The 27,988-nt window shown below is 48.0% G+C and overlaps 2 protein-coding genes across 3 annotated transcripts in view; one reads left to right on the top strand and one right to left on the bottom strand.

Moving 5' to 3' along the window:
* LOC309537863 (protein C19orf12 homolog) overlaps nucleotides 1-27,988 on the top strand; it is a 206,520-nt gene that overhangs the window by 116,383 nt on the left and 62,149 nt on the right. The window lies entirely within an intron of this gene.
* CCNE1 (cyclin E1) lies at nucleotides 1,644-27,917 on the bottom strand. Its single transcript, XM_082232980.1, has 12 exons — nucleotides 27,770-27,917; nucleotides 26,890-26,932; nucleotides 26,307-26,397; nucleotides 23,604-23,672; nucleotides 9,459-9,604; nucleotides 9,227-9,362; nucleotides 7,334-7,480; nucleotides 6,010-6,105; nucleotides 4,288-4,422; nucleotides 4,090-4,201; nucleotides 3,839-3,996; nucleotides 1,644-2,239 (listed from the first exon to the last, which is right to left on the bottom strand). Exons 2-12 carry the CDS (start codon nucleotides 26,901-26,903, stop codon nucleotides 2,117-2,119), a joined length of 1,227 nt encoding a protein of 408 aa, XP_082089106.1. The 5' UTR covers nucleotides 26,904-26,932; nucleotides 27,770-27,917; the 3' UTR covers nucleotides 1,644-2,116.

Below are 27,988 nucleotides of genomic sequence, written 5' to 3'. Positions count from 1 at the left end.
TTGTTGGCTTACTTAAGTTTGGTTGGAGGACATCTTCATTCACGCCGTGCCTAAGTGGCATCCTGCCCTACCCGTGTAGGATATTAGGTCAGGCTTGTTAAAAGTCCAAAAGGTTTAAGGGCTGTTTAGTGGAGATTGGAGGGGAGGGGATCCGCATGGTGGCGACGGTGGTGAAAAGGAAAAAGCAAGAGTTGGTATGGCACGTTTGCTTTCATCCCTCTCTCATGGTGCAAGCAAGCTACAGCCCGTTTTCACAACTGCCTGCCAACAGCATCTTTCCTAATCTGCCAAATCAAGCCGGGCTGTGTAAGTTCTTTTGTGGGGAGAGGTGGCTAGAGATGCTTTTCTCACATTTACCCAGTGGGAAGCATGGGTGTAGCCAGGGGGGTGCAGCTGGCCCCCATAAAGGAAAATAATAATAATTGTAACCAACTGACCAATTGCGTTGCAGATAACTCTGTTCTGCCTCACCCCCAACATAAAGCCAGCCCCCTCCAATAAATCCTGGCCACGCCCATGGTGGGAATTCTACTCTTGCATATTAAGTGAAGAATAGTAGGAACTGTGCTCAGACCAGGGTGCTGGTTGGGGCTATGAGGCTGCCTTCTTTGGAGAGGAAGGTACCAAATCAACTATTAAATCAGTTTTCCATAGAATCATAGAGTTGGAAGGGACCCCATGGGTTATCTAGTCCAAGGCCTTGTCCACAGCCGTCCCTGGGTGGGCTCAAACCACCAACCTTCGGGTTAACAGCCAGACACAACTGACCCATTGTTTTAAATAGTTGTTTTAAACGATAACATTATATTATTCTTTTTGTCAACCACTTTTGTTTTGTGTTTTTTACACTCAATTGGTATACATTTTATGACATAAATAAATATTATTGTCCAATAAAATTTTGAAGGGCGAGTGGCCTGTTTCTGGGGCACCAAGAAGTAATTCAATGCCTTGGGGTCATTTGAATTAAATTAGGGATGTGTAAACACCTCCCCCTGCCCTTCCCAAAAAGAGGCCACTGTCAATTATGGTAGCATCTTCTGCACTACAGCCTAATAGATTTGAATCTAATCAGATATGAATCCAAGGATAATACAAGACCAGTCTTTTGAATGCATAGCTGCTACTAATCTGTAACAAAACAATCAAGCTGTCAGCTTTACACCATCAAAGTTGATATTTACACTCATTCTGTTACTGTCCAATTTACAGCCGCCTTCTGAAAGTCTGATATTCGTAAGACACAAACAGGATAGACCTTCTACTGTTTCAAAAAGCTGTCTGAATTAGGAAAACACATATTTTCTGCAACATAACCTCCAGGGCATCTCCAAAACACAGATTGCCAAAAGATATCTGAAATAAAAAAACAGGCCAGGCCCCCAACAAATATGGATGGGGGCGGTGTATGTGTGTGTGTGTGGGGAGTCCAATTCTCCATCACAGCCCTGATCCAAACATTCCCCTGCCCTAGAGCTGCTATTTAGCTGTGAATGGGAGAAACCTACAACCTTCCTGAATTCTGTACGGCAGCATGCCCAACGACAGCACCAAGTATTTTCCTTAACTGTAATTGGAAATAAAAGTTTTAGCTGTCTTTCACCTTCCAGAGTTATGACATATAAAACCAAGACTGCATAGGACGCAGCTGATAGCATTTTATTTAAAAATTAAGACACATAAGACCATTTATACAAAGTGTTTAGTTAAAAAAAGGATCAAGCTGTAAACTAGGAAGGTCTGAGAAGGAGCTTGCCATCCACAGCTAGCAAAATCCAGAGTATGGTTAATGCCCCAGAAGTGCAGAAGGCAGAACCCCTTTTTCTCTTCCCACCCCCTTTTCGAGTCAGCACGACGAGTATCGCCCTCCTTAGCAGCAATCCAAGCAAATGCTTGTTGTTTTTGGGTGGCTGGCGTACCCCATCAGTTCATTTAAAAATCAAAGTGTCCCATAAAAATAATGCAGGTTTCCTCCATCATAAAAAAGTACAGACTTTCCTCTTTAGAATACATAAGACATTTGGGTAAGTCATTGGCAGCATCTCACAGTAAAGAATCAAGAATTATAAAGGCGTTTTGGCCAAGAGGTCTTCAGGTTGAGTAGCTTGTGAAAAAGTTACAGCTGTTTGGGTGTCAGAGACAATTTCTTACTGCTCTGAGGTGGGGTGAGGACACCCAGGGGTAGAGGAGAACTCCTTCTCTTCTTGGCCAACGCAGCTTGTTTTTCTTGAACTTTGTCCTAGAAAAGAAGAACGCCGAGAGTGAATGATCGACTGCTCATTCATGTGTCCAGAATCCTTGTGTTGTTTTTAGGTTTCAAGAGCAAACTCATGTCACATACTCAGAGAGGAAAATATACAGAAAGCTGCATCTGGACACAGAGACCTAGTCTATGTGTTTGTGTACTTACAACTTTAAAATACATGAGAAGGACCCCAATCCTCTGCTGCGTGACCATGTTTTAAAATGACGAGTGCCAAAGCATACATATATATCATATGTGGTGGGCATTCCAGCACAAAACTGAGAATTAGTTATGAAAAGTCAAATCTGTACATGAGCAGGCTTAAGAATTCAACATTACAATGAGGGAATATTACTCCCCGTTGCTACAGCTCAAACATTATTTCCAGAAATCGCTAACATTTGCTGCATCGGGAATGTGATTTAAGTTGCAAAACTGGCATGAGTGCATTACAACCCTTTCCCGTTAACCGGAAAGGCAAGTCACTAGGTTCTAAGTTATACAGGCTAATGGGACAAGATTGCAAAGCTTCCTGCATCTGCACTGGCTCTGAATGGTTTTTATATATTAAATTGTTTTTATTGTTGATGTTTCTGCTTATCGCTTTGATACGATTCAGAGAGATTCAAAAATGGAATTAAATTTTAAATATGCTCTCCTGAGCTAATCACTAAATCACACAGATCAAGTCTGTTATCAAAGTCAGTCTCTCAGGTTTAAGTCCAACACTTTAGACCAGGAGTGGCCCTCCAGATATTGCTGAACAACAGCTCCCATATGCCCTAGCAAGCATGGCCAATGGCCAGGAATGTTGGCAGCTGTAGTTCACCAAGAGGGGCTAAAGGTTCCCCACACCTGATGTAGACAAAGAGGGAGAGATGAAGTGATGAGACTTTCCAGGTCTCACTTCATCACAGCCCTGCTGTATATGCTTGAGGGCCAGGGGTTGGGAAGGTACCCACCATGCCACACTGCTGTCCTCTTGCATTAACACTTTTGAGGGAGTTTCTGAACATTTAGTGTTGCATTCAACTAACTTTTACTCATGAGTTAGACCCAGTGAAATTAATGGCCGGGACTAACTTGGATCTATTAATTTCACTGGGTCGACTCTAAAAGTTAGTTGAATACAACCTTCTCTCTCTCACACACACACATTTCACCTTTTATTCTAACGCTCTACGAAAGCAAAGTGTGGCGCTGTGGTTGAAACCACTGAGCCTAGGGCTTGCCGATCAGAAGGTCAGCAGTTTGAATCCCTGCAACGGGGTGAGCTCCCGTTGCTCGGTCCCAGCTCCTGCCAACATAGCAGTTCAAAAGCATGTCAAAGTGCAAGTAGATAAATAGGTACCACTCTGGCGGGAAGATAAACGGCGTTTCCGTGCACTGCTCTGGTTCGCCAGAAGTGGCTTAGTCATGCTGGCCACATGACCCGGAAGCTGTACGCCAGCTCCCTCGGCCAGTAAAGGGAGATGAGCGCTGCAACCCCAGAGTCATCCACGACTGGACTTAACAGTGAGGTGTCCCTTTACCGTTACCTTACGAAAGCAAGGAGGCCTTTGGCCACTAAGATGTATCTATGAGAACACTTACCAGCAAGTTAAAGGTGTTAATGTGCATCTGTATATTGTGCAAATCTTCCAAAGGAACGCCTCTGAAGTGTTTGAGTGGCGAGCTCCCCACCTCCTTGATGGCCACAGCAAAGGGAACCATCCACTTCACACAGTCCTGTATTTCCCATAATTGATAACCTAGAAAATCAAGAAGACACCCGCCTTTGTAAGTCATGCCTCTGCTGGACTTAGAACGCTGGATTTCTTCTCTTTCGTTAAAACACAGCTTACCCGAAACCTTCTGCATCAGCTCACAAGAGGAGAAGTGATATAATGCAGAAGCAGCTAAAGTGCCATAGGAGTAGTCCAAACAGCCAACATCCAGCACGCAGAGATCCAAAAGCTGGAGAGAGGGGACAGAGAGCTTGAAAGGAAACATTTCTAATTAAAGGGGCGGGTGAAATGTTTAAGGGCAGAATTTGTCCTTACCTCAGCTATCTGCACAAATATCTCCTGGGGGTATTGCGGTAGCAGCATCTCACAGATTTCATTTAGATAAGCGACCTGCATGTATATGTTTAGCCAGGACACAACCGTGAGGGGACTCAGATTCCAATTGAGTGCCTAGAAGAGAGCATGCACGTCAGGAGGTAAAGTGAGTGTCTTTAGCACCCACAGGGCATTTGCCTGCTCTTCTTTGCAAACACAACTGAATGTGGTTACGGACTGACAACAGTCGTCGACTTTTGTAACAGCTTTGATACAAAACCCGCAATGGGGCTCATCACAGCAAGCCTAGAAAGCTATCTCCTTGGTGGGCACCAAAATGGAGGCTAAGTAAATAACCTATGGGGCAAGAGTCTATGCCAAACATGTAACAGAGGAGCAGATCAGGCCTTGATTCCACATACTAATGGTAGTACACACAGGAGACACATGTGCATTCATTCCAATGCACCGATGCTACAATTATGCTTAGCATAGAATCACAGTCAGAAGGGATTCCCAAGTCCAACCCCCTGCAATGCAGGTATCCGACATTCACTTTTACATCAGAGTGCAGAGGCAGGGCATCTCTGGTGTACTTCTTCACACAACACATAGTTAAACTATGAAATTCACTCACTCAAGAGACAGTAATGGCCACCCACTTGGACAGATATGAATTAGAGTCTTGTTGCACTTGAGTCCTGCTTGCGGGCTTCCTTTGGGAACCTGATGACCAGTGTGAGAATACTGGACCTTTGGCCTAATCCAGAATGCACACGTGGCAAGTGCAATCCTGCTGCCACGCTGCACGTTCATATACAGTGGTACCTCAGTTTAAGAATAGTCCTGTTTACGAACGATTCGATTTACGAACTCCGCAAAACCGGAAGTAGTGTCCCGGTTTGCGAACTTTACCTCAGTCTAAGAATGGAATCCAAACGGTGGAAGGGCACCGGCGGCGGGAGGCCTCATTAGGGAAAGCGCGCCTCAGTTTAAGAATGGTTTCGGTTTAAGAACGGACTTCAGGAACGGATTAAGTTAGTAAACCGAGGTACCACTGTACACACTTTTGAAAAAATAAATACGAGAGCCAGTGTGATATAGAGGACAGGGTCTTTGCCCAAGGTGACTGGAGTTAAAATTCCTACTCAACTATGAACTTCCCCAGGTGATTTTGTGCCAGTCACTCTTGGATTAACCTTACACTGGGCTGTTACAATGATTAGAGAGAGGGCTGGGTTAGAAAGAGAAAGAAATCCCATGCATTATTACCCTGAGGTTGCACTTACATCTACTTGTAAGTACTACTACTACTACTACTAACAAGAACATACTGCAAGTTACAGAATTAGTACACAGATGGAATTTGGGTCACTTTCACCATGGACTTACAAAATGTACTACTCTATGTCAAAATGCACCAGCAGTCTTTCATGCTGAGCCAAGCTGTTTCAGATGTCTCAAAATGGACAGGAGATTTCTATCTACACAGCTATAAAAGAATCACTGATAATGGAAGATAAAGAACTGAAAGACAGACATGCCACTGATTAACTAACATGCTTTTGGCAACAAAAAGTGCTGCCTTTTCACCATGGCTGACTGCACGGAGTGGCTTGGGAAAGGCTTTGCTCAAGGTACTGAGGATGCGACTTTAAAAAAAGCAGAATGCAATTTTCCCTACAATCCATTCCAAACACACACAGAGAGAATCACATTTACCTTCATAATGATGAGTTCCATACTAAGAATTTCTTCTTCAGTACAAGCCCCATCTGTAACATATGCAAACTGCTGCAGCTTTGGAGGATAGATTTCCTGAAACATGGAAGACGGGACATCAATGCATTGTCAACAGTGGTAAATGGCAAAGCCAGATGGTTCCAGACACTGACAGCTATCAATGCCTAATTTGGGGGGTAACAGCACTATTCTGATGTACAGGGATACTTCCTGAGCTCAGATCAATTAGGCCCAGCAGTAAATGTAATAGCAACTTAATGGTTGCTGTTAAGAGCACAAGATCTATGAAGGATCATAGCCTCTTCAATCAAAATGGCCAAGACGGCAGGTGACAGAGCCTTTATTTTGAAATGTGTGTGAAAACACAGCCTTGCTCTCTTCCTGCACTTTGCAGCCCCATATCTGTTCATTTCTATGATATTACCAGCTGCAGTAGGGAAGGAAATACAAAGAAGGACTTTGAGGAACCAGAATTTGTACACAAGAGTTGGTGTTCTTATCAAATTTACAAAGATGCCTTCTACAAAAAAGTGCTTAAGGCTTATCACACATCTGCCAGTATGTCAACGTCACTGGTATGTGTCTGATTCATCTTAAAACAGTGAGGCAAGTGAAAGGCAACTTCAATTTGGTTTTATTGAACTTTAATGATGAACATGCACACACACACACACACACACACACACACACACACACACACATTTTAGTTACTAATGTTAAATAGTAGCTTGGGTGCTTTCAGGCAGAGAGGCAATCTACAAGTACCATAAAAGGTAAATAATTCTTGGAAGAGTAAAAATGTTTAAATGTGCATTTCACTGTAGGATTTAGACCAGAGGTCAGGACTGGACTGGACGGAGGCAGAATGTACTTCTGATAACATGGATTGTTACTAAAGTAACCCATGCTTTAAAACAGATGTGTTAACCTCTTAAGGCAGCTTTCCCCAGCTGTTTCAATCAGAAGGTTTTGTGCTCCAATTTCCATCAGCCCCAGCCAACATCACCAAGGATGATGGGAATAGTACTCCAACATCTGGCAGACTATTAATGATTCCTCCAAACTTAAAAGATTATATTTTACATAAAAATAGTATTGTAGGAGCAGAACAACAAAGCCCAAACTATTTTCAATCCCAGATTGCATTCCATCAAAAGATGGCTCACAAATGAATAGGCATCCAGCTTCTTTTACTTTAAGAGTGTGATCCTATGCATGTTTACTTCAAAGCAAGTCTCACCATGTTAAGTGGAGATTGTACCACAGAAAATGCATTTAGGTTTGAAGGCAAGACTCATTTTACCTCAAGCTTTGCAGCTATGAATAAGGATGAAATTCCAATAAGTTGCAGAAGTGTCTTTACAATGTTCTGTTGCGTGGCCATGAACCGATCGAAAAAATCCTGTGCCAAATAAAATGTCTCTCTATGAAGCTTGTAGACTTCGCAAACCTGCAGGAGACAGAAGGGTGTCATTCTGCTTCTCAGCTGCATAATTCCATGATGAACCAGGGACCTTCTTAATGTGAAGCTACAGTTGCACCTTGGTTTTCAAACAACTCAAACGTTTTGGCTCCTGAACATTTTGCGAAATATGTTTTGAAGCCGAACGTCCAACGCAGCTTCCAATTGGCTGCAGGAGCTTCCTGCAGTCAACTGGAAGCCGTGCCTTGGTTTCTGAACATTTTGGAAGTTGAACGGACTTCCGGAATGGATTCTGTTCAAGAACAAAGGTACAACTGTATAGTGTTTCCTAAAGATGAGCTGATTTAGTCTATGATATAGCTATCCTTTCCTGCCCCAAAATATGTTCATTTTTGTACTATAAGCAGAGCTGATTCGAGACATTTTGCTGCCCCAAGCAAAAGACTACATGCTGCTCCCCGCCCTGCAAAAGAAGTACAAAACCCAACCTAACTGGAAGTTGAATCTTACTTCAGCAGCCTCCTCACTTTGCACTGGGCCAGCTGCAACTGCAAATGGAATGAACTACTTGCTAGCAGAACACCACAAAGTTTTCCTAGGATCTGGAGCACCCTGGGGCCTTTGTTTTGGAGGGGTTGGTCTGACAATATGAATACATGTTGAATGCCCATGACATGAAAACTGAAGGGAAGCCCCTGTGGCACCAGCAAAAATAAATAAAAAGTCTCCCTGCACTGATAAATGCAAAAAACGGACTGGAGTGCAGAAAAACACCTGTTAAGAGGGAAGAAAGGATACAGCAATGTTTGCCACAATAAAAAGATGGGATAGGGACTGGAAATATTTCCCCTCATTGCCCCTCTCTAACATTTTGGCAGAGAAACATAGAAGTGAAACAAAGTGCAGTAAACATTTGTTTCTTCACTGAGGCATAAAGCCTACAATGAAGAAATGTTTGCTGAAACTAGAAGAATGTTTTTCTTAAGTGTTACTGTCTTTGCAGAGAGAGTATTTGTTTTCCTATAAAGAACAACTGCCTGACTTCCAGGCTATGACAAGGAGAGTCAATTCATGATTTGTGATGGGGACTCCTTTTTGCCTTGCCTATGGCTGTTGTACAAGGCAAAACAGCTCCAAGAAACTGAGCCCTGATTGTAGGGGCCAGGACCTACCCTTAGGATCCATCCATTGAAATGGAAATGAGCAACCTAGGACTTGTATTGGCATGAAAATTGCTTATCCTGCTTGGGAGATCCAATCCCTACTACGCCCAAATGCACACACTGACTGACAATACTGAGAGCCCTGGGCACTGTTCTGGCTAACCAACTGCTATCTGCTTAGCTATGAAGTGTCCCAACACCTGTGTCCCCTTTCATTTCCCATGGCATCCTAGTGCTTTAGTTTTCTAAAAATCCCAATGCTTCTGAGAACAACCTTCCGAGCAGCCACTTTTACCAGAGTGCCTTTTTAAAGCTGTTGTGTGCATGTCCATCTCTGAACTCTCCCCGCCACCTTCCTTCCCTATTAGCAACTCTTGATATTCCTCACCTGGATCTCTAGTCCATTCTGAACCAGCTCTATCAGACAAGCAGCAATCTATCCTATGGTAGGAATAGAACTAGGAGCAACTGAAGGAGGAAGTTCCCCTACTACCAGGGTAGTAGTTCCAAAAAACCCTTTGCTCCCAAGGAAACTCCAGGCAGACTATGATAACAATCTCACATCAATGTGTTCATTGTTTCAAATATTAGCATAAGAAGACAGTCTCACCTCCATTAGCCAGTCTAGAAGAATCACCCGCATTTTAGGTTGCAAGAGTGGATGCCTTTGCAGATATAGTTTATCCCTCACATATGCCTGTTCTTTTATTATCATGTTTTTCCACACTTCATCCCTATTTGCCCAGCTGCAGGAGAGAGAGAGAAAGAACAAGAGGAAATATGAAAAAAAAAGTGTAACAGGCAATAATGGAACAGGAGGCCATGAAATTAGGAAAAATTACCCCAAAACAGGCAACGGCGAATCTCTAGATGAAGCAAGGCTTTGGTGCATGAAAGGAGAGAAGTTTGGGCTTCCCAGCTCATCATCTTTCTCTGGTGTTGGGATCAGCATATGGGGATGTGCGCACACATCATAGTTTGAAAACGGCTATTGAAGAAAAAATTAAAAGGGGGAGCCATTAAATCTCACAGTTATAAAGTTCATTGAACAGTTGATTAGTCCTCCCCACAACAAATTCAGAAAGAGTTAAAAGGCAAGTGTTTTTAGTCACCGCGCTCGAATATATGGCAATTTACCTTTCATATGTTCGCCTCTGAAAAAAGCTATTGTTGCTTCAAGAGAAGAGACAAATGGTCACCAACTCAGCAAGCGGTCTTTTTAAAAGAGCACTTGTGACACTGCACTTGCTCTGCCAGGCACAAAAATATTCTGCATGAAGGAAAACAGGCTTTCAGTTTCAGAATCCCATCTGTTTATTTTCCACCTGATGGCAATATCCTTGATAGTAGAAATCAAGAAACAGAGGGATTAGGACTTCAGGTGGGGAGGAAACAGATGGAAGTCCCAAACAGTTATTCTGTTTTCTCTGAGTTCCTGTGGTAATGAACACAAAAAGAAAAACAATGCTGGCTGCTTTTTAAAAAACAAAAAAGGTTGTTGCCCCCGCAATGCATGCACAAGAATAACTAAAAGTGTATGAATTTAGCTGTTTTGGGATTACAATACAACTAATCTTAACAGAAAACTTTGGATGCCAAACGCAAATTGGCACACACAGCATTCCTCTCATTCTGGAATTGTATGCTTTGAAAAATTATACTCATGTGAAACTAGCGCATCAAGGAGAAACTGAAGTATGTTAGCTATTGTCAGGGGTTCAGGAGCAGAGGCGAGGGCAAGGGAGGAAACAGAGAGCGAGGGGGAGGAGGCAGAAGAAAGGATGAGTGATGACGACGACCCGAGATCTCCGAGTCTTTCCAGTGAATCAGAAGATTCACAAAAAGGAGCACCAGTGGCCAGGGCAAGGGGGGAGACTAGGGGGACACCCCAGGAAGAAAGAGCCAGAGGGGACTCAGAGGGGAGCAGTTGGAGATCGGGACCAACGTCACCGCCAGAGAGTAGGAAAGAGGAAGAGCGCCAGGGAGCAAGCGCTGGCAGCTCGCAACAGGAGGGAGGGCACGAGTCAGGAGTGGCCACACCTTCATCGGGGAGCGAAGTGACGGTTAGACGGAAAGTGGAAGGTTGGGCGCGCGCGCCAAGTTCAAATGCACAGGAAGGTGGCGCAGTAGGCAGCCCGGAAAGGGAGCCAGGTCCTAAAGCCCGGCGCAAGGAGACAGGAGAGTCAGGGGGGTCAGCGTCAGAAGAATCCCGGAAGGAAGAGACCCAGGGGGGCAGAGGGACCCAGAGGAGAACTGTCAGGCGGAAAAGGTGGAGCAGGGCTAGGATATTAAGTTGGTGCGCAAGGGGCGGAGACTCAGACGGAGCTTCGCCGATCTAAGCATAAGACGTAGGGTTGCACGCAGCAGCTTGAGAATGGAGACTGTAACTCAATAAAGACTTTTATTTAACGATCGCTGGCTAGCGTGATCCTCTGTGAGCTAGGATCTGGAAGTAACCCTGACAGTAAGCTCCGTCTCATCAAATTGTGGGCATCCACGGCCTCGCGGAGAGGAGGGAAAGCGGGTGCCTACAAGAGAGCTCACGAACGGCAGACAATATGACGGCCGAACAGCAAATAACGGAACTCAGAGAAGCAGTTTCACGACTGAATGCCGAGCCGCTGGCGTCCAGGAAGAGAGAGGAGGAAGCAGCTGCCGCCTACAGGGATCTCCAGGTCAGGTTGGACGTGCTTACGAAGCAAGGGCAACAGACACCCAAATCAGAGGGGATTGGGTTGGGGAGACGCACAGGCGGTCTGGTCTCGCACTTCGATGGGAATTTGCAACAGTACCCCAACTTTAGAGCAGATGTAATGTGTGCACTGCAACTACTGCACAAAGACTTTAGAGATGAACAAGAGAAAGTGGGGTTCATCATGTCCCATTTGCATGGAGACGCAAAAGCATGGCTGCGCAATTTGTGGAGAGATAAGGATCCTGCGCTCCAAAATGCGGACGCCTTTATTAAAGCGATGGATGGCTGTTTTTTATCAAGCATTGACGTGGATCTTGCCCGAAAGGAGGTGCATGGACTAAGGCAAGGGAGGGCCAGCGTAAGGCAGTATCATGCCCGCTTTTTCGCTTTGGTCAGTGCCCTGGAATGGGACAGAGATTCGGCTCCTGTCAGAGACCTTTTTTGGGAGGGCTTGCACAACTCGGTTAAAGATGAGATTGCGAGGGGGGAGAGACCCCGGACCGCGCAGGAGATCGTTCAGAGGGCGCTGGCGGTGGGGGTGCGGCTGGAAGAACGTCCGTGGAGCAGGGACGAAGGGCGCAGCGGGCGCGAACCAGCCAGGGGCTCCTCCTTCCTTCCCAGAGAAGCAGCGCGTGCGCAATCCACGCCTCCAACAGGGGGAGGGGTGGAACCGATGGAGGTTGGGAGTGCAAGGGCTCAGTCAGCAGCCAGAGCCCTAGCACCGGCAGCAGTGAAAGCGAAGCCTCCTAGAGGGAACAGGAAGTGTTATATCTGCGAGGATCCAGGGCATATGGCGAAAGAGTGTCCCCGGAGGCTCCACAAGCACACTGCAGCCTCAGCAATGGTGACTGCAGCAACGCAGCACGGAGAACCACAGCAGGGAAACGACGATGTCTGGCTGGAGGAAGAGGCACTGGGGCCCAGCCAGACGTGTCAGTGAAGCAGTCCCCAGAGATTTTACTGCCCATGGACCCCCTCCCGCCCAAGCCAGTAGTGAGGCTCACCGCATCGCTCCAGCTACCCAATGGAATCACCATGGACGTGCCAATCACCGTCGACTCGGGAAGCAATGCAGACTTCATAGGGCAGGACTTTGTCGACCGGCACGCTATACAGTTGCTGCCTGCCACGCTGCCCCTGCAGGTTGTCACGGTGGATGGCAGGGAGCTGTTAGGGGGGCAAGTGGTGAAGCAGACGCCACCTATGGTGCTGCGGCTTGGAAATCACAGGGAAATCATCAGCTTCAACGTCACTCAACTCTCGGACACGCCTATTGTATTGGGCATGAGTTGGCTGGACAAGCACAGCCCGACGCTGGCTTGGTACCAGAGGCAGCTGACCTTCGGCTCTTCCTTTTGTGCTGAACACTGCATCATGCCCCAGCAGGAAGGGGAGCAAGAGGAGTCACAGCTGCTGCTAGGCACGCTGCAAGCGATTCCCCACAAGTACGCAGAATTTTTGGAGGTTTTCTGCGAGAAGGAGGCAGACAAGCTACCCCCCCACAGACCATATGACTGCAAAATTGACCTGCTGCCGGGGGCGGCGCTGCCCAAAGGGAAGCTGTATTCCATGTCTGAAGACGAACTGCAGGAACTCAAAGAGTTCATAGATCATAATTTGAAGCGCGGTTTCATCCGAGAGTCCCAGGCAGCGGGGGGCAGTCCTGTATTCTTTGTGAAGAAGCGAGACACGCCCCCAAAAAGACTCGTAGTGGACTACCGCATTTTGAACAGTGTCACCAAGCCATCAGACTTCCCCATGCCCCGAATCGACGACCTCCTCGCAAAAGTACGCAAGGGCAGCGTGTTCACCAAGTTGGACCTGCGAGGGGCGTACAACCTCATTCGCATGCGGGAAGGAGATGAGTGGAAGACAGCCATGTTCACGCCCCTGGGCACCTACGAATATAGAGTTATGCCTTTTGGATTGCAAAATGGCTCCCACGTTTTTCAAGCTTTCATGCATCACGTGTTGGCGGGGCTCCTCTACAAGACGTGCGTCTGTTTCTTGGATGACATCCTGATCTTTTCGGAATCGCAGCAGGAGCATGACAGACACGTCAGGGAAGTGCTGAGCAGGCTCCAGCAACATAGGCTTTACGCCAAGCTGGAGAAGTGCCAATTCGACGTGACGGAGGTGGATTTCCTGGGCTACAAGTTGTCTGACAAGGGGCTCGCCATGGACAGCGCCAAGGTTTGAGCGGTGTTGGATTGGAAAAGCCCACGCAACCGGAAGGAGGTCCAACGGTTTGTCGGCTTCGCGAACTTCTATCGCAAGTTCATCAAAGGCTTCGCTATGCAGACAGCGGCCATCACGGACACGCTCAGTTCCAAGAAAAAGAAGTTCATCTGGACAGCGCAGGCGGAGCAGTCCTTTCAGGCACTCAAGCGTCTTTTCGCGTCGGAGGAACAGCTGCTTCATGTCGACCCCAGCAGGCCGATGAGAGTTGAAACAGACGCCTCGGACAGGGCCGTCGGAGCAGTCCTGCTGCAGAAGGACCCGCAGGGGGTTTGGAGGCCCGGAGCGTTTTACTCCAGGAAGCTCAGCAAGTCCGAACAGAACTACACCATCTGGGACAGGGAGTTGCTGGCTATTCATGCAGCGTTCAAAGCATGGAGGCACTTCCTGATTGGAGCCAAGCACACGGTGCAGGTCTGCACGGACCACAAGAATCTGGAGCACTGGCGCACGGCACAGTTCCTGAACCAGAGGCAGATACGTTGGGCTGAGTTCTTTGCGAACTTCGACTTCCGAATAGAGTATGTCCCGGGGGACACCAACATCATGGCGGACGCACTCTCCCGTAAGCCACAGTATCTGGAGGACGCCACGCCAGCGGCCGCCATGCACATCTTCGCGCCAACAGTGTGGGCGTGCGCGGCGGCGACAGTGGACCTGGAGGCGGTGCGACGAGCGTTGCAGAATGACTCCTTCGCGCAAGCAAAGATGGCAGAGATGCAAAGGGGCACGGCAGCGACCGACGGGTTCCAGCTGAGAGATGGATTGCTCATCCGCAAAGGGGCCATCTACGTGCCGGGAGACGAACTTCGCGCCAAGGTACTGCATCAGCTGCACGACGCGCCCACTGCCGGGCACTTTGGCAAGGAGAAGACGGTGGAATTAGTCGCCAGGGATTTCTGGTGGCCCGGAATGAGAGGGGAGGTCGCGGACTACGTGGCGAGGTGCGACACCTGCCAGAGGGCCAAGCCAGTGCACAGACCGCCGGCCGGACTGTTGGAACTGCTGCAAACTCCGGTCGAGCCATGGGAGAGAGTCGCCCTGGACTTCGTCACGGATCTGCCCAGCTCGAGGGGCAAGACGGCCGTGCTGGTGGTGGTGGACTTGTTCTCCAAGATGGCACATTTCATCCCATGTGCGAAGGTGGCCACGGCGGAACAAACCGCCAAACTGTTCATAGACCACGTGTTCAAGGTTCACGGTCTGCCACGGTCTATTCTGTCCGACCGAGGGCGGCAGTTCATCTCGAATTTCTGGCAGAAGCTGATGGGCTTCCTAAACGTCAAGATCAACCTGGCGTCGGCGAGACACCCGCAGACCAACGGGCAAGCGGAGCGGGTCAATGCCATCATGCAGCAGTACCTGAGATGCTATGCGAATCAACAGCCTGCGACGTGGGTGGATTACCTGCCGCTCGCCGAGTTCGCCTACAACAACACGAAGCACGTGTCCACGGGGGTCACGCCGTTCTTCGCCAACAACGGGAGGCACCCCAGAACCTTCCCGGGACTGGAAAGACTGGTGGAGGGGGAGCCGCAGACAGCAGATGCGTTCACGTCGGAGTTGCAGGAGGTCCACGATCAGCTGCGGCGGCACCTGGAGCTGGCCAAACACGCATACAAGGTGCAGGCAGACAAACACAGAAGGGTTGGCGAAGAGATCCATGTGGGAGACTGGGTCTGGTTAGCAGCCCACGCAGTGCCGGCCAGGTCGTTGGCCAAGAAGAAACTAGGGCATAAGCAACTGGGGCCCTACCAAGTCGAAGAGCAGGTCAACCCGGTGGCCTTCAGGCTGGCGCTTCCGGAGGGTTCCAGAATGCATCCGGTGTTCCACAGATCGGTGCTCACTCCCTACAAGGCACCGCACAGGTTTCAGGAACCCGGAACGGCGCCGAGTCCGCTCCGAGAGGGAACCAGGCAACGGGGAGTGGCACAGGAGGTGCGCCTCAATGAAGTCACGGAGATTTTGGACTCCAGATGGGGGGAAGAGGGGGTAGAATACAGCTGGGTGCCAACAGCTGGGTGCCGGGCTACGCTTTAGATGAACCTCTGCTCAAGGAAGAGTTTCATGCCCTCTTCCCCCATAGGCCAATGCCAGCAGACTTTTTCGACGACTGGCTTTTCACGCCCACGCTTTCAGCCAGCACGTTCCGGGGGTTTGACTCGGATGAGGAACCGACACGAGACGCCCGTTCCCCGGAGGGGTCGCCCTCGGGATCTGCTTCAGAACCCTCGTATTGGTGGGATGATCGACCAGAGGAGCAGTGGCGCAGGAAGTGGCTGGAGGGTCCAGGACGAGCAACGCCTCCAGAAGGAAGCGAGGGAGAGACGGACATGGACGTTTTCGGGGACGACCAGGGTCTCGAGCACGGCGGCACAGAGATGGAAGCAGAGGTGACCGTCGTCGACGAGAGCAGGGAGGAAGAACCGGAAGACTTCGGATGGAGGCCCGCCATGGGAAGCGAACTGTACCCGACATTCGTCCCCTTGACACTGCAGCACCCAGTTCCCGCACCGGAAGGAGGGGAGGGGGGAAGAGGGGGCTTCGAGGGGGGGATGGATGTCAGGGGTTCAGGAGCAGAGGCGAGGGCAAGGGAGGAAACAGAGAGCGAGGGGGAGGAGGCAGAAGAAAGGATGAGTGATGACGACGACCCGAGATCTCCGAGTCTTTCCAGTGAATCAGAAGATTCACAAAAAGGAGCACCAGTGGCCAGGGCAAGGGGGGAGACTAGGGGGACACCCCAGGAAGAAAGAGCCAGAGGGGACTCAGAGGGGAGCAGTTGGAGATCGGGACCAACGTCACCGCCAGAGAGTAGGAAAGAGGAAGAGCGCCAGGGAGCAAGCGCTGGCAGCTCGCAACAGGAGGGAGGGCACGAGTCAGGAGTGGCCACACCTTCATCGGGGAGCGAAGTGACGGTTAGACGGAAAGTGGAAGGTTGGGCGCGCGCGCCAAGTTCAAATGCACAGGAAGGTGGCGCAGTAGGCAGCCCGGAAAGGGAGCCAGGTCCTAAAGCCCGGCGCAAGGAGACAGGAGAGTCAGGGGGGTCAGCGTCAGAAGAATCCCGGAAGGAAGAGACCCAGGGGGGCAGAGGGACCCAGAGGAGAACTGTCAGGCGGAAAAGGTGGAGCAGGGCTAGGATATTAAGTTGGTGCGCAAGGGGCGGAGACTCAGACGGAGCTTCGCCGATCTAAGCATAAGACGTAGGGTTGCACGCAGCAGCTTGAGAATGGAGACTGTAACTCAATAAAGACTTTTATTTAACGATCGCTGGCTAGCGTGATCCTCTGTGAGCTAGGATCTGGAAGTAACCCTGACAGCTATGTACAAGGGAAGGAATACAAACTCCCAGAAGTATATGGAATCTTCAAGCTGATAACTGATTTTGCAGAAAGGGTTGCATTAGCAGCGCACCGGAACACTTTACTCCAAACCCAAAAAGTGATTTCTAGGCTTCAAAATTCTTTTACACACGCACACAACTCAACTTTTCTGAACAGTTGCCTCTTCTTTAACACCTTTAAAAACCACAACTCTCTGTTTAATCATAGTGAAAATTGCATGTGCAAGGGCTTACATGAAAAACAGCTCAAAACTGCTGGTCTGTTATAACTAGATCACTGAAAGTCACCACTGGGATGAACGTAAATGGTGACTCAACATGAAACCAACATCTTTACCAGACCGTGTTTCTGGACTCTATATGTATCAATTAGTTTTCGAGCAAAAACCCAAAGGATGTCAGATGAAGCAGAATGGTACTATATCCAGCAAAAGTTCCATCTGTATTCTGACCTGGGCCCACAAGTAATTCCTTCAGAAAGTTGTGCTGCTTTCCTCCTCTTGCTCCTTGCTTTGCTTTCTTCTCCTCAACATGTTTGTTTGACATTTATGCCCCTAAATCATCTATACTGAAGTTACAGTGGACATATGGCTGGCAGGAAGCAACAAACCCAGAAGGCAGCTTGGAACAAGGCTAGATGCCTAATGCTTAGAAGTCATTTAGCAACCTAGAATCTGGATTCACATCCAAAACCTACACTACAACAGTACAGCATAAGCAAAACCTTGTGGGTACAGATCTCACTGTCTCAAAGCCTTTTGAGAAGAAAGCCACAAGTAAGTGCATGTTACTTCTTAGGGCCAAGGGATCCCCATACCTGTTTTAAACATTGTCCATTTTCGCAAATCAGCTCTAAATTATTCTTTGTCCTACTTAGGCTGGGAGATGAACACACTCCTTCCTTATTTTGAGAGTACCAGGTCTCACAACACAGCAAGTGCCAAAGAAACAAAATGGCTAGTTCTGCAGCAATCACAGCACACAAAACGCTGCTCTTTGATTTTTTCCATCTTTGGAAAGCAAGAAGAGTTTCTTTATCATCCCCTGCTCAAATGAAGGTGCAACATGGAAAGCAACACATCACTTCTACAAAAAGCACCATCACCAGGTTAAGGGTATGGGGACAAAACAAGATAACTGGTATTCAGCAGGTGAAAAAGCATGTTGAAGGGAACAAAATTACAGCTCTTTTTCTAGCTCAGCTTACCTGCATAGGCCCATAAAAACTATGTTGATTTCAGCTAACATACCACAATTTATCACAAGCTGCTTCTTAATCAAGCTACCTGTGCATGAGTTAAAAGAAAGAGGGCTAGTTTGAGAAATAGCGAGCATTTTTAGCTATGGCACAATCGTCTCGAGAACCACATGCTGAAAAAATCTGCTTTTGCCAACTGGGCAATATAACCATGCTTTCTTAATGTAAAAAGGGAGCTGTGTTGCAATTAAAAGCTTTAACTTTATGTTAGGCTGATAGTACCAATGAACTCTGCACACTTTAAGTGGGACTGACCATCCAGTCAATGGAACAGTCGAGCATATTTCAAGTCATAATTCACTGGGTTTCTTTTTTTAAGCTTCTCTTGTTTTTCCAATAGCTGGGTATATGGTGTTGATAAAAGATCAATTCTCATCAGTGATAGAAACCAATTCATACCAAGAAGTAACTTATGCAGCTGTGTCTAGTTCTCGATGCCACAAGTTAAGGATATTGACAAGATAGGTGTGCAGAGAAGGGTGACCAAGATTATCAAGGTTCTGGAAATCCAGGCCTTACAAGGAACAGTTGAGGGAGTTGGGTATGTTTAGCCTGAAAAAGAGATGACTGAGAGGAGATATGATAGCTATCTTCAAATATCTAAAGGGCTGTCACATTGAAGGTGGAACAAGACTGTTTTCTCCTGCTCCAGAGGTTAGGACCCAAGCCAATAGCTTCAAGTTACAAGAAAAGAGGTTATGACTAAGCATCAGGAAGAACTTTTTGATGGTAAGAGCTGCTCAACAGCGGAATGGACTTCCTCTGAAAGTGGTGTAGTCTCCTTCCTTGAAGGTTTTAAAGCAGAGGTTGTATGGCCATCTGTCATGGGTGCTTTAGTTGAGATTCCTACACTGTAGGGGGTTGGACTAGATAACGCTCAGGGTCTTTCCAACTCTATAACTCTATGATTCTATGAATGCTACACCATAGACTACAGAGCTGCTGTTGAGCTGTCAGATGATGGCTTCATAAGCCTTCAAGATAGCCAGCACAACATATTGTTACAGCAAAGCACTTTCTCCATATAGGAACAGATGCTGTGCCAACAGCTTTATTGCTGAGCAAGAGCTGCAAGGCCAATGCATTTTATGCAAACTTTTGCTTTGGAAATGTAACCATGCAGCTGTTTGAGCTTTCTTCTACACACTATTGAAAAGGAAAAGGGTAGGTAAAACAGTTAATGTAAATTATTCCTACGATCTCCACAATATCTAAAATATTCTGCAAGTGCAGGCAGAATATTGCAGTTGTACATGATGCAAGGCAACACCATGTGGAACGACACACCTAAGGCTATTAAACACACTGTGATGAAGGGGCTGGGAGAGATCTGGTTTTCAAAATCACGATATCTCACCAGTTAAGCATCACAATATCTCTATATATATCTGCAGTAGCAGAGGGCTTTGTTGCACCTCCCTGCAGCGGCAGAGGGTCCTGCCGTATCTCTCCATGGTAGCGGAGACTGCACTTCCCCACAGCAGCAGATGGCCTTGCCATGCCTCCCTGCAGCGGCAGAGGGTCCCGCCATATCTCCCTGCGGCGGCAGAGGATGTGCCACGGTTCCCTGCAGCACCAGAGGGCCTTGCGCCTCCCCGCAGTGGCAGAATTTCCTGCCATACCTCTCCATGGCAGCGGAGGGTGTAACACACTTCCCTGCAGCAGCAAAGGGCTTTGCTACACCTCCCCATGGTGGCAGAGAGTCCTGCCATACCTCCCTGCTGCGCTTTCCCGCAGCATAGAGCCTTGCCGTGCCTCCTTATGGGGGTGGAGGGTGCACCGTGCTTCTCTGCAGCAGCCGAAGGCTTTGACACGGCTCCGTATGACGGTGGAGGGCCATTGAATTCAGTAGGGCTTGCTTGTGAGTAGACACGCGTTTGCTTGCCCTGCTTACCGAAAAACACCCTCCCCATCAATCTCACATAGTATCCAACCTCCCATTTCAGCATAAGGCAACCAGCTAAATCTTCTCTCCATTACCCACCCCGAAGGGTCCTCATCCCACCAGTCTCATTTAAATGAATAAATAAATTTCCTTTTTTATATAGCGGAAACCTATTTAGGGCGAACCAACAACATAAACACCACCAGAAAATAATAACTCTTCCCCCTCTGTTTTTCCACCGGTTGGGGTGAGTGTGAGAGAAGAAGCGCTTTCCAGTTCTTTGTTTATGTTCAACAATATGGCGATTTATCACACAGCCCTACTGTGATGTGGCATAATTGGGTTAGCAACCACAAAAGCACTCATGAAGGAGCCATGATCTAGTTCTGAGTAGTGGACCTAATTAGACATCATGTTTTCTCAACCATCTTCTTTTAGAAATATGTATGGTTTGATTTGTAAACTTAAATTTAGTATTTAAGGAATCTTAAGAAACAAGTTGGTCCAGTGGCGTAGCGTGGGTTCTCAGCACCCGGGGCAAGTAATTTGCGCCCCCTAACCCGTGGATTTTAGCACTCGAGTCTCTTCCGTGCCCCCCCAGATGTTGTGCCAGGTGCGGCAGGCCCCCCCCTGCACCCCCCACGCTACGCCACTGCTCCCACCACAAGTCTTCATGACAGCCACCCGAAGGCTGGCGCGGGGAGAAGGTCTCTCTGCCCCACCGCCAGGCTTCGGAGCAGCCTTCCGAAGGCTGGCGGCGGGAGGAGGTCTCTCCGCCCCACCGCCAGGCTTCGGAGGAGCCTTCCGGAGGCTGGCGGTGGGGCGGAGAGACCTCCTCCAGCCGCCAGGCTTCGGAGGAGCCTTCCGGAGGCTGGCGGTGGGGCGGAGAGACCTCCTCCGGCCGCCAGGCTTCAGAGCAGCCTTCCGAAGCCTGGCGGTGGGGCGGAGAGCCCTCCTCCCGTCGCCAGCCTTCGGAGCATCCTTCCGAAGCCTGGCGGCGGGAGGAGGTCTCTCCGCCCCACCGCCAGCCTTCGGAGGAGGTCCGAGGACAGTGGGGAAGACGCGCTGCGCTTCCCCGCTGTCCCGGAGATTTCCCTATGGGCTTTCGTCTTGCGAAGGAAGCCCATAGGGAAATTTGTTTTGCGAAGCGCCTCCAAAATGGAAAACCCTTTTGTCTAGCGGGTTTTCCATCTTGCGAGGCGTTCGTCTTGCGGGGCACCACTGTAACTGAGCTCTATAGTTAGAGACTCACCATTTCCCCAGTTGGCTTGGCCCCCAATTTCTCTTACTATAGAATTTGGGGCTGGTGGTGGAGGAAATCATTATTCTTCCCCCTTGCTACCCCCCCAAAGCATAAGAGAGGGACTCCCAAGAAGGTGAAGCGGGACTTCACCCCAGGGTATCTCGGAAGCCCTCGAGGCAGCGACGCTTCCACCCCCTGGAAACAGCAGGAAGGGAGAGCGCTCTTGTGCCCCGGTCCTGCTTTGAGTGCTTCTCATTGACGCGTCTGCTTGGCCACTCACTCTACATGGGCCCTTGTGGCCTTGATCCAGTAGCCGGGTCCTTCTTTGGAAAGAGCAAGTGCCTCCTAAGCACGTGCAGAGCGCCGCCCCCGCCACGCGGAGCTCAGCCTGCACGTGGGCAGGCCCTTTGTGTCACGTGCGCTTGGCGCGCTGCTCTCTCCAGCTTCCTCCCGGCCGGGCCAGCAGCTCCACCTCTTTTCCTTTGCCTCTTTGAGCCGCTTAATTCCCAGCAAGCAATTAGCAGGCTCGCTCCACCTCCTCCTCCTCCCGGCTTTGCTGCTGCTGCTGCGCGGCTCTTTTCCTCCACCGATGGCGCGCTGCGCCTTGGAGAGGTTCCCGCTTCCTCGAGGGGGGCCGGCCAAACGCGCCCCCCCAAATGTTGCGGCCGGCACCCCTGGCACCCCCCACGCTACGCCACTGAGTTGGTCACTTATTTCCCTCAAAACTTTGCCAGGTCAGTTGATGGATCTCACCTCTGCAAAATGGGGAAAAAGACCAGACAGTGTGGTGAAAGCCAGTTAACCCTCCGTGGTCAAACCTGATTAGTTAATATTGTATCTTCCCTATGATGACAAAAGGGAAGGAAACTCCCTGCTCATAGGGAAAGGTCCAGAAAGTGAATGCTGAACAGGCTGACCAACAACTGGAATAGGGAGTTGTAGGAAGCAGAGTCCACAGCAAATAAAGCCCATCTGCTATGGTAGTATTAGCCTCTAGATCTCCAGCTGCCTTAATTGGGAAGGGGTACCACATTTTGGATTAGCCTGTGGACAAAAAAAGCAAAAAAAAAAAGAAAAAAAAAGCAACATTTCCTGATCACTCTTTCCGCAGTTTAACTACCACCCTGAAAACTGTCACAATAGACAAAGGAAGCTGATGCATTCTTTTCAGCTCCAGCCAATTTCATCTCTGTACACAAAGATTATGCAGGCTCATTTCAACAAAAATGGAGCTCTTCATAGTCCTATGTATCTGTGCATAGCAAAGAGATGGAAATGAAAAGTGGGACTTTTTCTAAAAAAGATGCAAAGCCCAAATATTTTTAGTTTCCTTTCCAAGGGACCCTACTGCTCACTGACAAATCTGGGAGTCCAGGGCATCTAGTGATACGAGAATTCACAAATTTTGTCTCGAACCTTCTAATTAAGATTGTGGCTTGAATAAGAGCAATTAGTACATTCATAGGTAAAGCTGAGCTAAGACATCCATACCAGAACTCAAAACACTTGGTCACTACATTGCAATATATTGCACCCTCCCAACATTTCACAGTTTAAAGATAGGGACATGCCACCTACTGGGTTCTACTGGGTTACATTTACTTGGCAACAGCCTGTCCTCTTCCAGTGGAAAAGCCTGGACAATGGGTGATATTCAACATTAGTCCTACTCTGAGTGGACCCATTGAAGTTAATGGGCATTACACACTTAGGTTCATTAATTTCAAGGGTTTCCTCTGGTTAGGATTTAGTTGAATGTAACCCATTGTGTTTATTTCAGTTTGGTTAAACGTATTACTGGGGAAAACATAGTCTAAAAATACTGTATTTGAAGCGTATGAAAAGGCACCCTATTCATGGCATGATGCCTTAGTGTTCGAGTGAATATGCATCAGATGTAGGCAGCATCTCCCACCTCTCACTGCTCAGAAATGAAGATCTACAGGCTCTGGGCAGAAGCTGAAACCCTGAAAAGAGAGAATTTCCAACAACTTCACAGTCCCTATTTTATCCTACCACAGGTACATGGGACAAATAACAACAAATATGCCTCTGTGCCTGGGAACTAGAGAAAGTTGGAACTGATCATATCCTCTAAGACTCATAGATGTGATGCAGGGATGGGGAACCTGTGACCATCCAGATGTTGCTGGACTCAAACTCCCATCATGCCTCAACCAGCATGGCCAGTGATCAGTTTTGATGGAAGCCCAGCAAGAACTGGAGGTCCACAGGTTCTCCACACCTGGCTTAATGCTTTAGGACCCAACAGAGCTATACAAATTAAAACAGTATCACTGAATACCAGTCCAACGCCCAAGTAATTACCTGACTCTCATTCTGTTTCTTCTTGGTCATTTCTGTTTTGGCAACTTCTTCATCTGGATCCTGTAAAAACTACATGGAAAAGAATGAAGTGAGGTTTACCAGTCTGCAGTAAACAGTGGGCGGGGTGAATAGAGAGAAGTGGCTCTGGGATTATATGACTCCGGCCCTGCTTGTGAGCTTTCCACAGGCATCTGGTTGGCCACTGCGAGAACAGTGACTAGATGGGCTTTTGGCCTGATTCAGCCGAGGTCTCCCTATGCCAGGGGTCTGCAACCTTTAAGACAAAAAGAGCCACTTGGACCCGTTTCTGAAGGAAAAAAAACTGGGAGCCGCAAAACCATCGTGGCATTTAAAACAAATATATCTCCGGAGCTGCGATCTGACAGCGGGCGGGAAGGTGACGTCAGGACGGTGCATGACTAACGCACGCACCGCCCCCATGCGATGTCACAGCCAGTACAGCGCCCGCCACAGTTGGGAGTGTCGGGGTGCACAATGCGCCTCCTCCCCTCGCTAGTATCCGCCCTGGAGCCACGGCAAAGGTGTAAAAGAGCCACATGTGGCTCCGGAGCCGCGGGTTGCAGACCCCTGCCCTATGCTATAGTCTTAAGGCAGTTCATGAACATTAGCTATCATAACAAGGAAGTTAAAATACAGGCTTTACATATGCGATGGCTGTTCACATGGGTTTCACAACTCATTTTGGATATGGTTACATGAGCACAAATGTACAGTGGTACCTCGGGTTACAGACGTTTCAGGTTACAGACTCTGCTAACCCAGAAATAGTACCTCGGGTTAAGAACTTTGCTTCAGGATCGGAACAGAAATCATGCTCCGGCGGCGCGGCAGCAGCAGAAGGCCCCATTAGCTAAAGTGGTGCTTCAGGTTAAGAACAGTTTCAGGTTAAGAATGGACCTCCAGAACAAATTAAGTTCTTAAACCGAGGTACCACTGTACTACCATCTATTCTGCGAAGATAGAATCCACCAAGATCTAGCAGCTAGCACATGTCTACATAGTTATGTTTTGCCTTTTGCCTTTAGTCAAGGTTAAACCTAAGTGTAAATGGAAAAACCTTAAGGAATTCATAGTTTCCACCATGAACATTGCAACCCTTTTACTTATGTGGAGGTGGCGGGGGGGCAGTGTGCTTGCTAAAAGTCAGCAATTCAATTTTCTACTGAAAGTTAGGCAAGGGATTTATTTAGATGGGATTGAGCTTAGAATCACTCAAATGAGAATTGAACAGCTATTCAGTCGAGTAACAGTCAAGTATTTTGAATGCATTAAGAATGAAAATAGATACTTTTATCACTGTGCTTGATACTTTTGCTAGCTACAATAAAATAAAATAAAAATAACCACCATTATGAAACAAGGAAGTGTTTAGAAGTTACTAAGTTTCCAAACTAGTGTTCAACTCTTCTCAGAGCAGATGACTTGATGTGGAGAGGGTACTTCCTGGTTCTTGCAGCCAGAAAGATGGAGCCGCAGGTGGTGCTGGGCAGCGGCCCTTGCCCCAAACAACTGTTTTTGTACCTGTTCAGAGATACCTGCTGTTATTAGGAGATGGCCCGTAGGAGAATATATGTTCTGTAGTAGAGTACATGCATTCCATGCAGGTTCAAACCTGACATCTCCAGGTAGACCTGGGGACATGTTCTGTCTAAACCACTGAAAGCCACTGAGCTAAATGGACCAGTAGTCTGACACAGACCTGGTTCGTGTAACATGGTCAATGAAGATATGGCTTAGTAAGACTCTACAATCAATCTTTAGCTACATTGTGTGGCTAGTGAAAAGAGAGTACGGCCGCAAGTCCCCAGTCAGGAAAACATGCTAAACGAAACCTTGGCTTAGCACAGTGTGGTGCAGCAGTAAAAAGGACTCTTTGAGAACACGCCCGTTTGTGTGGGCTTTGTAAGCCACAGCTTGGCTTACTATGGCGAGCAAATCAGCCTCAGGATAAGGCAGCAAGAATATTATTGGCCCAAAAATGGAAGCAAGAAGAACTACCAACATTAGAAGAATGGAGGATGAAATTGATGGACTACGCAGCATTAGATAAGCTAACAGGAAGGATCCGAGACCGGCGGGACCAAAGGTTTACCGGAGACTGGACTAAATTTACTGAGTATCTGAAAAGTATTTGTGATGATCAGATTACGTTTGTAGGACTACAAGAAGTTCTGTGAGGAGTAATTTAAGAAATATTGTAAAAATGGAAAGGGAGAAATGATTTGCTAGAAAATGTAAAGGCAATATTAACTTAAGAATAGCAGGAGAAATAATCAAGACGGAAGGCTATCAGAGATGCTGAAGGAAGTCCAAACAAGGACATATGTATAATAATTTGTGTGGTATGTCTTTAAAATTTTTGTATGCTAAAAATTAATAAAAATTATTAAAAAAAAAAAAGGATAAGGCAGCTTCCTTTGCTCCTAACCTGCCTGGGACTTACCATGCAGAGTGACATTCTTCGCTTTACAGACTATTTAACCAAACTGAAATAGGCAATCAACTGACCGGTATGCTAATCCTATCTTCAGGAGTAGATAATGTCATGAAAAAGGTTTTGGGTGAGTGTGAATCATAACACTGTTTTTCCTTTCAAACGGATACAGTTGCTAGTTACATGATCTGATTTGGGCAGTGCTATTCGATGACTGGAGTTGTTCCCCCACAAATACAGGCACTTACTGTGGCGACATCAGCTTTTCTCTTGCGGGTTCGAACAGTGAAGTCGGTGGGAGCTTCATCTTCAGTGGGAGTGTTCTTGTCCTTGCGATCACTGCAGAGAGTGGAAGATTCAGTCCTATCATGCCATGCATTATAAAAACATGTTTTCACTGAAGAAAACATTTATGAAGTGCACATGAGTGCACCCTTTCACCCACTTATTCATACATGGTGTTATGCTTGTTCATACATGGTGTTGAGAGTTTCTTTTGTATTTGCTATACAGGGAGTTCCAGGCTTACAAGTTCCTCCTGAAACAGGATTTGCAAGGGGGCATTCCAGGTCTACAAGCTGCCTTTAAAACAGGCCTTGCTAAAGGTTAGAGCAGTGGTTCCCAACCTCTTTTCATTCCCCAGACCACTTGGAAATTGCTGGTGGCCTAGACCCGAATTTTTCTGCCTGTTACAGCAACTGTAAAGCAGTGAGCTAGGTGCTACGTGATTTTAAATTGCATTTTAACAGAAATGCCAAGGACCACCTAAACAAAGCGCTCCATGGCCTGCAGTTTGGGAACCCCTAGACTACAGAGGTGAATACAACTCACCTGGATTTGGACATGGTGGCCTGGAGAGATCAAGACTTCAACCCTGGGGGGTTGAAAAGAGAGAACTGCAGTGATGAATCTGCAAAAACTTTCAGTTCATATAAATATCTCAGTTAGTGTGGCTTACTTTTAAAGAAAAAAGGTAAGATGGAGGAAAATGTATAGGAAGAAAGGATGAAATTTAGGATTGATAAAGGCTTAGAAAGGCAAGAGAGAGAAAACATTGATATGCATCTCAAACACAAAAAAGGAACAGAAAAGCCTCCAAAAAATGTTGCAGGCCCAAATAAGCCTTCTGCAGCAACAGCATGGAGATGAAACAGTTGCACATCTGGGGGATTAAGAAACTACATGCAAACCCACATTTTGGTAAGTTTCATTGGGGAGTGTGCATGTGTCTTTTCACCCAGAAAGAGAGGCACCGGGTAGGGGAAAAGGGGCTATCCCTCTTAACACCCTATTAACTGCACCCATCCAAGTTACTCCATGTGAAAGCAATTAAGGGAAAACTTGACCCAGCCACCTCTCAATACCCCCCCCCAAAAAACCAATAAATACAAAATAATATAAACAAAATAACCGCCTACATACAAGGCACCACGCTAACTCCCCCACCCCATATTTATAACGGGGTTAACCCCCCCAAAAAAAATCACACCCCAAGACAAAGAAAATGCAAGAATGGAGAGAAAATGCACCCCTCTCGCCTCATTTCAAGGTGCCCGAGAGTAGAAGGAGAGGCTGTCATTTCACCCCCACCCCCCACCCCACCAGTGTCCCTGGAGAAATGCCTGGGAAACCCCTCTGAATCCGGATCCCCCAACTGTGGGCAAGGGTGAGGGGCTCCTCTTTCCTCCCCCCACCCCCACCCCCACTTTACCACGAGCAGAGGTCGGCCAGCCGGCCGGCGTTGGCAGTGTGGCTGGCGGCTTCGTGGGCGGGCCGGCGGGATACAGGAAGGCGGGCTCCTCCTCGCTGCTGCTGCTGCTGCTGCCGCCGTCCTCCTCTCGCCTCCTCACGGCGCGCCGGCTCCCGTGTCAGGCCAGCGCGGCCTTTTCTCTGCGCGCACAGGGCGGGCCCAGACCCCGAGCGCGGGCAT

This window comes from Podarcis vaucheri, assembly GCF_965113315.1.
Source record: "Podarcis vaucheri genome assembly, chromosome: 7".
Classification (NCBI taxonomy): Eukaryota; Metazoa; Chordata; class Lepidosauria; order Squamata; family Lacertidae; genus Podarcis; species Podarcis vaucheri.
This window is presented reverse-complemented; position numbering and strand designations above follow the sequence as displayed.

Bases quoted from the DNA above. Each gene is read 5' to 3' on its own strand.
- CCNE1 (XM_082232980.1), bottom strand. The intron at 9,605-23,603 runs GTAATTACTTGG...TTTCTTCAATAG, and splicing joins AGAAACAGAATGAGAGTCAG to CCGTTTTCAAACTATGATGT. The intron at 9,363-9,458 runs GTAATTTTTCCT...TCTCTCCTGCAG, and splicing joins TCGCCGTTGCCTGTTTTGGG to CTGGGCAAATAGGGATGAAG.